This window comes from Pyrus communis, chromosome 5 (assembly GCF_041283825.1).
Source record: "Pyrus communis isolate YQ-2024b chromosome 5, ASM4128382v1, whole genome shotgun sequence".
NCBI lineage: Eukaryota > Viridiplantae > Streptophyta > Magnoliopsida > Rosales > Rosaceae > Pyrus > Pyrus communis.
Genome location: NC_142569.1, coordinates 29,422,501 through 29,434,728, shown reverse-complemented (window position 1 = coordinate 29,434,728; position 12,228 = coordinate 29,422,501). Strand labels below are relative to the sequence as shown.

General features: G+C 40.2%; 2 protein-coding genes across 2 annotated transcripts in view; one reads left to right on the top strand and one right to left on the bottom strand.

Moving 5' to 3' along the window:
• Positions 1–4,826: 4,826 nt before the first annotated feature.
• LOC148697102 (putative F-box protein At1g14315) lies at positions 4,827–5,908 on the bottom strand. The gene is made up of 4 exons (XM_088693451.1): positions 5,786–5,908; positions 5,483–5,674; positions 5,149–5,319; positions 4,827–4,913 (listed from the first exon to the last, which is right to left on the bottom strand). The coding sequence occupies exons 1-4, from the start codon at positions 5,906–5,908 to the stop codon at positions 4,827–4,829; spliced, it is 573 nt and encodes a 190-aa protein (XP_088549577.1).
• A 642-nt stretch (positions 5,909–6,550) lies between these two features.
• The window catches only part of LOC137725471 (protein DETOXIFICATION 46, chloroplastic), a 12,215-nt gene continuing 6,537 nt past the window's right edge, over positions 6,551–12,228 (top strand). Inside the window, 10 exon segments of the mRNA XM_068464163.2 lie at positions 6,551–7,155; positions 7,418–7,512; positions 7,921–8,029; positions 8,206–8,261; positions 8,947–9,002; positions 9,502–9,640; positions 9,749–9,856; positions 9,858–9,887; positions 10,719–10,787; positions 10,888–10,998. Coding sequence (XP_068320264.2) covers positions 6,741–7,155; positions 7,418–7,512; positions 7,921–8,029; positions 8,206–8,261; positions 8,947–9,002; positions 9,502–9,640; positions 9,749–9,856; positions 9,858–9,887; positions 10,719–10,787; positions 10,888–10,998 — 1,188 coding nt within the window. The 5' untranslated portion in view covers positions 6,551–6,740.

Genomic DNA, 12,228 nt, shown 5'->3' with positions numbered 1-12,228 from the left:
CGTAACATACCCGAAAACTTTTCTTTCCCAAGAGGTTTGGTAAACAAGTCTGCCAACTGTTGTGCCGTACCCACATGCTTGGTCTCTATTGTGCCATCTACAATCTTATCTCGTATAAAGTGACAATCCATCTCAATGTGACGAGTTCGTTCATGCAAAATAGGATTGGCAGCTATATGTAACGCTTCTTGATTATCACAAAATAAAATGGAAGGACCATCCAAAGGAATGTTCAAATCCTTCAACAAAAAACGAAGCCAAACTATCTCGCAACAAGCACCTGCCATGGCCCTATATTCCGCCTCTGCTGAAGAGAGCGAAACGGTTTTCTGTCGTTTCGTCCGCCAAGAAATCAAAGAACCGCCCAAGAATACACAATACCTAGTAGTCGAACGGCGAGTGATAGGGCAACCTGCCCAATCAGAATCACAAAACGCAGTTAACTTGGTCTGGTTGTCAGAACGAAATAATAAACCTTGACCTGGAGTAGCCTTCAAATAACGAACAATACGAAGCGCAACATCCATATGAGATATCCTTGGCTCGTGCATAAAACGGCTTAGAACATGCACATAATAGGTGATATCCGGCCAAGTGATAGTGAGATATATTAACCGACCTACTAATCATCGATATTTTTCAGGATCCTTGAGAAGTTCTCCTTTATCAGATAATTTTGTGTCATCCATAGGAAAAGCAATGGGTCGTGCTCCCAAAAAACCATAGTCCTTGAGAATCTCTAATGCATACTTGCGTTGAGAAATATAAATCCCTTGTTTGGAACGAGAAACCTCAATACCCAAAAAATATTTTAAATCACCAAGGTCTTTTATCCGAAAATGATCACGGAGAAAAGACTTCAGAGAATTAATGGCACTAGCATCATTGCCTGTAATCACAATATCATCCACATAAATGAGCAAAACTGTGAAAGAAATACCAGACTTTTTAGTGAACAATGAATAGTCAGCTTTGGATTGTTGAAAACCGACAGAAATGATGGCACTAGTGAATTTGGCAAACCATTGGCGAGAAGCCTACTTAAGACCATAAAGTGACTTGTGAAGGCGACACACAAGATTCTCCCCCTGTCGCCGAAGACCAGGAGGAGGAGACATATAGATTTCTTCATGTAAGTCACCATGTAAGAAAGCATTATTAACATCAAGCTGATGAAGAGACCAAGACTGACTAGCAGCAAGAGCAAGAAGACAACGCACCGTAATCATCTTAGCAGTAGGAGAAAAAGTGTCATGATAATCAATACCTTCAGCCTGAGTGAAGCCTTTAGCAACCAAACGAGCTTTGTAGCGGTCAATAGAGCCGTCGGAATTGTGCTTGAGTTTGTACACCCACTTACAACCAATGGGAATTTTGCCAGGGGGCAAGGAAGTTAAAGTCCAAGTACCATTAGCATGTAAAGCTTGAAACTCCTCAGTCATAGCACGTTGCCAATTGGGGTCAGTGGCAGCCTCGGCAAAGGAGGAAGGCTCCACAGTCCGACTGACAGAGTTAATGTAAGAAAAATGCCTGGGAGAGTAACGGTGATAAGAGAGAAAATTACAAAGTGGATATCGCGTACCTTGTGTAGAACCGGGTTGCGAAGTCGAAGATGGGTGGGATGGCAGAATCACCTGCGAGCAAACATAGTCTTTTAAATAGGATGGAGGTTTATGGGCACGGGAAGAGGTGCGGGGAAGGGGAGGATTGGTAGGTAGTGGGGGGGGGGGGGGGTAGGGATGTCCGTGGGTAAAAGGGTGAAAGGTAAGGAAGTAGCGGGGGGGAAGGAGGGGATGCCGAGAGGGCAGGGGCATGGGGAGGAACGGGTAATGGGGCATCAAGGGAATCTGTGGGAGGCGTGGAAGGGGAGGAAGGTGGAGGAGGGTGAGGCGTCGGGGCAGGAAGGGGTGGGTTATATGTAAAGTCCAGAGGGGGTGGGATGGGTAGGGTAGGCGAAGAGGATGGGATAGGAGGGTGAGAAACGGCATAAGGGAAAGTAGTTTCGTGAAAGATGACGTCTCAACTAGTGAAAATGCGGTGATTGTCGAGATCGTAAAGGGTATAGGCCTTTTGTCCATGAGGATAACCGAGAAAAATGCAACGATGAGCCCGAGGGAAAATTTGGTGGTGGGAGTGACAGAGGTGGCATATGCCAGACAACCAAAGACGTGGAAGTGGTCATAAGATGAGGTTTTCGAAAAGAGAACCTCAAATGGGGATTTATGATGGAGAAGACGGGTAGGGAGACGATTGATGAGATAAGTAGCGGTAAGAACACATTCCCCCCAAAACTTGATAGGAAGATGGGATTGAAAACGAAGGGTGCGAGCGGTTTCAAGAAGATGACGATGTTTTCTTTCAACAACGCCATTTTGTTGGGGGGTATAAACACAAGAAGTTTGTAAAAGCACCCCATGATCAGAGAAAAAACTACGAAGAGATAAAAATTCACCACCATTTTCAGTACGAATGCATTGGATGGTAGTGCGGAATTGGGTAGTGACATAAGCAAAAAAATCCTTAATTAATTGTTGAGTGTCGGATTTATGTTTCATGAGGAAGACCCACGTAAAGCGAGAAAAATCATCCACAATAGTTAAGAAATAATGAGCACCAGAAAGAGAAGATTGACGATTCGGGCCCCAAATATCACAATGAATTAAAGCAAAAGGGAAAGTTGATGAAATTGAACTCAAAAGAAAAGGTTGACGAGTTTGTTTTGCCAACAGACAAACATCACAAATATGACTAGAATCAAAAGTACAATTAAGAGAGCTAGATGCTAAAGCTTGCAAACGAGTGGAGGAGGGGTGACCAAGACGCCTATGCCAGAGGGAGGAGGGGATGGTAATGATGTTGCAGAGAGGTTGACGGGTGGGGAGAGAAGAGGTAAGGGCCACAAGGTAATACAGATCGCCACGTCGCTTACCCACACCAATCATCGCCTTCGAAACCAAGTCCTGCAAAACACACCAAGAAGGAAAGAAGGTTATGGAACACGATAATCCATCTGTAAGTTTACCAACCGATAAAAGGTCCACTCGGAAATTAGGGACACATAAAACATCCTTCAAAGTAACTGATGAATTTAAAGGAAGAGTGCCGATAAAAGTAATGGGACCGGAAGCACCACTAGGCAAAGAAACAGGCGGCAAATGTGAAGGAGAACGATTAACCAAACATGAAACGGAAGAAGTAATATGATCCGTAGCACCACTGTCAAGAATCCATTGACCATGACGAGAGGTGACAGGTAACAAACCTTGGGCAAAATCAGTAGTGAGAACGGCATTGGCCTGAAGAGGGGTGGTGGTGTCACGTAGAGCAGCTAGAACACGGGAGTGCTGCTCGGCAGAGAGGTCAGGCATGGCAAGCTGCAAGTCATGCAAAGTGGGCTGGGCCCCGTGCACTTGGTGGGTCGCTGGAGTAGAAGAGGAGGCGGGGGTTTGGGTGCCTTGCACGTGATGGGCCTGGGTGAAATTATGGGGCCGGGAAGCAGAAAACCGTGGCTGCCGGGGAGGACTGGAAGGTGCATGACTGCGGGAAGAACTGGAAGCAGTGGCACGGCGCGGTGGTCGCCACGGTTGGCCATGGAGGGGATGGCCAACGGGATAGCCATGAAGTTTATGGCAAGTGTCTCGGGTATGATAATCAAAATTGCAGTAGGTGCAGTGGAGGGGAGGACGAGCAGAGGAGGGACGGGATGGGCCACGAACAGCCATGGGAACGGCAGAGAAAGCTGCCGAAAAAAAAAAATTAGGGCTAGGGTTATAAACCTGCTCTGTATACCATGTAGAAAATATGGAAGAGAATGCTTTGTGGAAAATATGGAAGAGAATGCTTTTTTTTCGTTGATTTTTCTCTACAAGATTACAAGGATATATATACATGATACAAATGTGTAGGTAGGACAAGGTAGCCGTCCTAGTGTGTAGGTAGGACAAGGTAGGACGGCTGTAGAGGACAAGGTAGCCGTCCTAGTGTGTAGGTATGACAAGGTAGGACAGCTGTAGGACGGCTAGTGTGTAGGTAGGACAAAGTAGGACGACTGTAGGACGGCTGTAGGACGGCTTGACGGCTGTAGGACGGCTTATTCTTCCAATAATAATATTATATACAATTACACAAGGACTCCAACCATATTCCTTATTTGTCTAACAATTTCCATATTTAACGTATCTGGTTTTGCTTATTTAATACGTTCTTGTCAATACATTTTTAACAACTCAGTGTTTTACACATACACATATGTTGCTGCCGCTGATCACCATGTGTTCCAGATTGTTGTTGCTTATACGATGATTGAAGCTCTGAAGAACAAAGGATTTACTGCATTTTCCATCTCCGTTCCATTGTGTAGTGAATTTCTACAAATATTTGGGATTGCGAGCCAGTGTTTATAACAATGTTCTCAACGGTGATGAGTATAGGACTCACTGTGAGTCCAGCAAACATCAATGGCTGAGGAAAGCGTCACACACGATTGACGCTAGCTTTTCCTTATGCATTGACAACTTGTATTTCTCTTGACCAATTTGTCAGGTTTTCAATGTAGAATATATAAGTGCTTCCTATTAACTGTGTACATAATTTTGGCGTTCAAAGTTGCCATTTGATAGCTAAACATTGCATTAAGATGAGATTTCAGTTTAACACAATGTACTTTTGATTTGAAAAATGATGAATACAGATCCAGAAAAATACATGAACTACACCAGCCCCGAAATAAAACTCGCAGTCAGAATCAAGGGGTTCCAATCCCATTCCCAGTATTTTCGGAATGAGAATGGACCAGCATCCAACAATATCCAAAAGAGACTTGTAACTCAGTCAAGTAAAACTAGACTCTCGTTATACACCTCAATGTATCTGCTCAAGCCATAAAAACTCAGTTCGATTCCTGTATCCTTAACCTGTTGTGATTTAGGATCATATAAAACCAACTCTCGGGAATGCCAGTTTTCTTTTCTTACCGCAAGATGAACTTCATCCTTTGTCGTAATGCCTAGCGGCCACGCTATCTCTCCACTTCTTGGAAGAATAATTGTGTGAATCATTTTCCAAGTATCCCTTCCCAGAACCCATATGTCACAGTACCGATCATTCACATTTTGTCTTAGATGAAACAAAGAGAGATTTCTTGAGTACATGAATACTAATTGCATTACTAGTTGTCTTGATCACGCTTACTAGTCTTTCAGGAAGCGTCATGGTCTGGAAACTCTCGCTGCGCAGATCAAATGATAGGATCGAGTAGCAACGTGGAGAGAAATCCTCAACAATCCAATACACAACTCCATTCAAGCATGCACTTTTATCCTGCAAATAGGCATTATGTGAAACCGGGGGAACAGATGACCTGATTCTTCTCCAAGAATCCAACCTAAGGCTGTAAACCTCAGCTTCGCAGATACTCTCTGCGCATCCAGCCCTCACAATTTGCACAACTTTATAATCGTTTTCTCAATGATCGAAGCCAAACCCGAGTGTAGTGATAGCGAATTGCGTGCAACAAATGAGGCATTTGAAGTCTCTTCATTTTTCTGATTGACGGATTCCATAGATACATACAATTGTCAAATGTAGCATCAGATATGCAAACCAAACCAGTGCATGAACCGAAAACAGAGAAACCGGAACTGATCAAGTCCCTAGGAAGCTCAAAATCCAAACACTTGACATATGTTTGAGCACAAAAGAGTGACAAACACTTTGCATTGCTAGTGCTGATAAGTAGATAACCACCAGCACTTTTCCTGGCATTCTAGTCGAGATGCGCGCTTACAAAACTTGGGCTGCTAATTAAAGCGTTCCAAGATTTGCAAACGTGTCTCGACTGCAACAGAGATTTCACAGGCAATCTTGCAAAGATTTCGAAAAAGAGTTCAAGGGGTATGCGTTTGAACATGTTGTAAACAAAAATGTATACAAAACTCGAGTCCCTTTACCAAAACAAAAAGTGCTTTCTGAAAAAGCATTTCATTTACGAAAGTAGAAGAAATGCCTCGTTGATTTGATTTTATGGAGAGAAGAGGCAATAGGGCAAAGAAGAGGCGAGGAAGGATATGAATAGTAGTTGGCAAATGAAGTTATCTCCCCCCATGCCAAGAAAGCAAAGGAGATCTCAGAGCACATGGCTGCCATGTGGCGGTAGTGGGTTGTTTTTATTTTTTATTCCAAGATAATGGGTCACTATTCCAAGCACTTGGAGTGTAAAACTGTACTTTTAATTTATTTTTATGGCGTACGATAATAGTCACAACATTAACATCACATCGTGTTTACCCATACCATGTGGATTTTATTTAAGCTTATTATATTAGTATCCTAAATATAAATAGAAAATTTTAACGAAAAGTTCGTGATACTGTTTATTTTAACGAAAAATCATATTTTTACATTAAAAAGTCAAATCTAGTACTATTTACTTTACTCTTTATTTTATCTTTATCGTTAAAACTAAAAATTTTCAATCATTTTTTTATTAATTTTCCTATATATAAATATGTTGAATACCCCTAACCGCCCGCCAAAGAAGAACACGAAAAGGCCGCAATCCTTCCACGAGGCACCAACCCGGTTCACTTGAACTTGGACCAATACAAACCACTCGCCTTCCATCATCCTCTCCTCTCCTGCTGGACAAGGATATCCTTCTTAACTTTTTCTTTCATTTTCCCAACTTTCTCTCCTTTATTTTCCCAGAAAGTTCCCCACTTTCCCGGAAAGTAAAAAAAAAAATGCAAACCAAAACCCTGGTAGCCCACTCTCCTCCTCTCCTCCAAAACCCTACTCTTTTCTTCACAAACCCACCACATTTCTATTTCACCCCACGCTTTAACCACACGCCACCTGGCCTCCCCAAACTTCACTTCTCCACCCCATTACGCCGCCGTAACCGGTTCGCAACCGCCTGCATTGGCGACGGGGTTCTTATCGGAGACAATGGGAGCCATGCTTCTCCAGTATCTGAAGAAGTTGAAGTTCTGGAGGTTAAGAGAGAAGAATTGGAGAGTAAGAGCACATGGGATCAGATGAAGGAGATTGCAGTTTTTACAGGACCCGCCACTGGTCTTTGGCTGTGTGGCCCACTTATGAGTCTCATTGACACAGTCGTCATTGGTCAGGGAAGCTCTATTGAGCTTGCTGCTTTGGGTGGGTACTCTATTATTCTGCTTCACTTGTTCTTTTTATTTGGGTTTTATTGATTTATTACTTTCTTTTTTTGACCAATACGATAAATATACATACATACATATATATATATATTCTAAACTACTCTAATGTACAGAGAAGAGAATTCGAACTTAGCGATGGGGCGGGCAGATTGTCCCGACCAACTGGCCTAACCCACCTCCGCTTTTTCTGTATTGGTTTAACTTATGGATGCTGAGTCTGTTTTCTGCTATTTTTCTAGGACCTGGAACTGTGATGTGTGATAGTCTGAGTTATGTGTTCATGTTCCTTTCTGTTGCAACTTCAAATATGGTTGCTACTGCCCTTGCTAAAGGGGTTAGTTTCTCCTCTTGTCCTGATGCTTATGTGACATTATGGTGAATCAATTTGTATGCTTGTGTTGATTGCGAAAATGAGTTCGACACTCCTTTTCCATGTTTTTGGTACATTCCTTTTGCCACATTGATTCAGAATATGAATTTTCTTCGGCAATGGTGCAACTTGCCAGGAAATTAAAGGATTCTAAGAATCGTATTATGTATTGTACAGAACATGAAGGTATGAACTTTCTTAAGCTGAAAAGAACAGAGGGATTGGTTGCCAGATTAGGAAATTTTGGAACGCCTGCCAATAAATCCATAATGTGTGCTTTTGGATTCTTGTGCTAGATCATGTGCAATATTAATCACCATTTTCTCTTAGCATGATTTTATTATATTGTCTGACTATCTAGTATTGGTGCAGGATAGAAATGAAGCTCAACATCACATATCTATCTTGCTCTTTATCGGATTGACATGTGGCTTGGCAATGCTTATATTTACAAGATTCTTCGGTTCATGGGCATTAACTGGTAAGAGGGACTGGTACATGTTTTCTATATATTTACATTAAAAGAAATATTGGGTGCTTGATTTTGTTTGTTGTTATCTCATTAATGCATTTTAGCAAACAGTAAATAACAAGAGTTTTATGAGTCTGTAAAAGTGGCATAGATGAGTCATGACTAATGCAATTCTGGTTTTTCAGCTTTCAGTGGACCAAAGAACGCTCATCTTATTCCTGCAGCAAATACATATGTTCAGGTTTCTTCCTTTTTCTTATTTAGGCCATTTATATGCTCTTTTCTTTGAGTTGGTTACTCATTTTTCAGAAGATACTTTCCTTTAAATCAATTACCTGGTCGAGAAGTGTTGAATATCAGAGAAATTTTGTTTTGTTTGTTTGTTTTTGTTAGAACTTGTTTTCTATGAATCATTAGAAGGTCACATATACTTGGAACGATAATAAGCTAGACTCTGCATTTTCTTGTCAAGCTATCCTTCCCCAGGAGGTTCTTTTTTGGTATTTTCCTATTGCCATTTTCCATATTTCTCATTTGTTAGGTCCACATTAATACTTGTGAACTAGGTTCTAAACAACGTATTTGCAACGTTAGTTTCTTCATGAAAAAAAACCAGCAATTGCTCGATAATATCTTGTTAGAAAGACAATTTTTTCTTAATTGGTTGTTTTGATATTGCACGCATTATCTTCATGGCTGACTGTTAGCTAGTGTCTATCATCTTACGAGAATAGAGTATGGTATAGATCAACCGAAGAGGTATGCATTAAAGTATTTGCCCCAAGGAGGAATCCTAGAATTCCGTATTGACGTGTCCTTTGCTCTTTTATGACTGGAAAATAGATTTGTTACCATTTGTCCTATACTCTTGCACATAATTTCTTTTCAATGGCTTTGTAATTGAACACGATATTTTCTGTTGGTAGATACGAGGTTTGGCGTGGCCCGCAGTTCTTATTGGTTTGATTACTCAGAGTGCAAGGTTAGATATTTCTTCTTCTCTTCCCATTCATTATGTACGGCATAGCTGTGCTCTTTGTTCAAAATCATCGAAAACTATACAACAATGAATATTGTTAAGTCCAAACATCTTTTTTGGGATATTGAATCTATTGGTTGAAAAGAATTAACTGCCAGAGAAAGTAAGGCAATATGTATGCACTAAAAATTCAAATTCCACCAAGTAAACATGACTGATTATATGAACTAGCATGTCAAAATTAAGTGTGAACAAGCACTCTTGTTTATTGCCTAAGTAAATGCTCTCTGGCATTCACCAAAAAAAAAAAAAAAAAAAAAAGAAATGCTCTCTGGCTTGTCCAAAACAAGTATAAGGCAAGCATTTATGTTTGACTCGAAGACTTATTTGTTGCCCAAGGGAAAGTTATCTCTGGCAGGGGATTTTAAATACTGAGGTTAATGAGATTGTAAGCAGCTGTGAGTTCATGTTCGTACTCTGATATTGTCAATATGTTTCCCAGTCTTGGCATGAAAGATTCATGGGGTCCTTTGAAGGCCTTGGCGGTAGCCAGTGCTATAAATGGCATTGGTGATGTAGTCCTGTGCAGTTTTTTAGGCTATGGTATTGCGGGTGCAGCATGGGCAACAATGGTGTCACAGGTGTGTGGGACATACATCATAATATGTCATATAACGTTTGAATATTTTATTATATGTTCTTGACTCGTTAATTTCCTCTTTTATTTCTATTTACTGGTATGGTTTTAGGTTGTTGCAGGATATATGATGATTCAAGCTTTGAACAATAAAGGATATAATGCATATGCCTTCTCTGTTCCCTCGCCCAAAGAACTTCTAATAGTATTTGAGCTTGCTGGCTCCAGTGGTTCTAACAATGATGTCGAAGGTTTCAGTTTTTCCAATTATATTTCTCTATCTATTCTCATGTTTTAACTTCATCGTTCATTTCTTCAATACTCTCACAACTGCCGGGGAGACTCTGGGGAGCATTTTTGTTAACCACCCTCAAGTGATGGTGAATATTACCACCACATTAATTGCCGTTGGATGAGCTTCATTAAATCTATGTGCTACACAAATCTCAAAATTCAAATCCAACGACAATAATACGGTAGTAATGCTCACCACCGCTTAAGGGTGGTGACCGGAAAAAAAATGCTCTCTAGGGTGTACGTGTTAATGCTCCTGACCACAATGTTGGCGTTACATTCGCAACGATGAGCCTCAACACCTTTTGTTCGAAAAACAATCAAATCAATCTATAGTACATTCTATAAATTTAATAACTGAACACTATGACGGACTTAAACTGTTTTTGTTTTGTATATATATATAATTTTTTTTTTTATGGGCACGATATCAATAACCAAACAAACTTAATCACCAAGTTCAACAAATACATACCATAAATTAAGCAACCAGTAGTCTACTGATCTATTAGGGAGCACCCAAACAAAAGTTACGCAACCAAGAAGCAAGGATGACTATTGGTTAAGAGTATTATTATAATTCTAATGTACAGCTGTCTGGAAGAAGGAACCATTTTCTTTCAAGAAGACTAGGTCTTTAGAATTAATTCTCTGATACTATTTAAGAGAAAAGAAGAGAGTGAGATGCTTTAATCATAACTTTGAAAACGATTTAAATAGAATATACTCCTAACAAGTAATAGGATACTAAGCCATATGTTATAACTTACTTAGAATCCTATCTACAGGTGGCTTTCTACACTCTCATTGTATACTTTGCAACATCAATGGGAACAAACATCATTGCTGCTCATCAGGTTAGTTGTGGTAAACTTGTAATGTTAGTTGATCACTCTATTTGGAGATAAGTGACGGTTATTTTCATTGATGAGTGATGACTTACCATTCACTCACCAGGTCATGATTCAAACATTCTTCATCTGCACGGTGTGGGGTGAACCTCTCTGTCAAACTGCACAATCATTTATGCCTGAGTTGATATATGGAGTAAAGCGTAATTTGCCTAAGGTTTGTCGTACTGCAAGCCTATTTGTATGATAACATTTAACTTTGATCTTGGTTGTATTTATTGTGATATGAAGAGTTTTCATGTATATTCTGTTCTTGGTTGTATTGGTGGAGATTTGAAGAATTTTCATGTGTATTTTGATCTTGGTTGATGGTTGAAAATTTTCTTTTAATTTTTCATGGATACTTCGTCTCTTTAGGGTCTAGAATGGCTTGGATTGGATAATTCACTAGATTTAATGAATGTTGAATGATCAATGGATGCCCACTTGCATATTGTGTCACAGTGAAGGTAGAAATGAAGCCATGAAGAAATCATTTCCCTCCTTATCCTACTATTTTTGTGGGAGATAGGAGAGATAAGCTTTGTTCATAGCTAATCCATCTTCTACCTTCACTTGGACAAAAGATGCGAGTGGCGATCCTTTTATTCATTCAACATTCTTTGATACCAGTGAGGTGTCCAAATCCTAAACAACAAATGAGGTTTTTGTTGAGAATCAATGTCAGCCCAAAACCATAAGTAATCCACAACCCAATCTAAAGTCCAAGTCCATATCTAGTTTGATGATGTAATTGCTTACAATTGCAAAGTTAGGCAATGTTAGGTATGGTTGAGTGGAAAAAATTAGGTGCAATTAATGGGTTTTGTGTGGTAGCAAATAATCTTAGTTTAATTAAGTGTGTGGTGTAGCTTTCATTTGGATTGCTATAAATACCCAAGTCCCGAAGCATTGTAAATCATCCAAGGAAAAACAAAGCCTAGAGCTAAATAAGAAAAGCTTTGCTAATTAGTTTGTTTTGTGAGCTTTCTTTAAGAGTGTGCTCTATTTTTCTTCTTCTTGGGATCATTAGAGTTATCTTGGATACTCTTCTTATTCAACAATTGGTATCAGAGCCAAGACGGTCAGGGATCGTTCTTGGTAGAGCATTGGTTGTAAAGTCTCTTGAAATTCCGAGTATGCTCTGTGGTTGCAGTTTTGACTGATCTTCCACATCAGAAAAGATTTCTTGAGATTATTGCTGGGGTTATCACAAACCTTGAGAGGGAGCTTCTTTGTGTCGAGAGTAGTGTATTACTCTGCACGGTAGTCACTCAAGCTTGTTCGGTGTAGTCAAAGTCTTGCCGATACGATGGGTGATCTTCAAGTTGTTGGAGGAATCAAGAAGCTCAACAACGTGTATAGAGTCTTACCTTCAAGGTCAAGACTTGTGGGAGGTTGTCGGTGG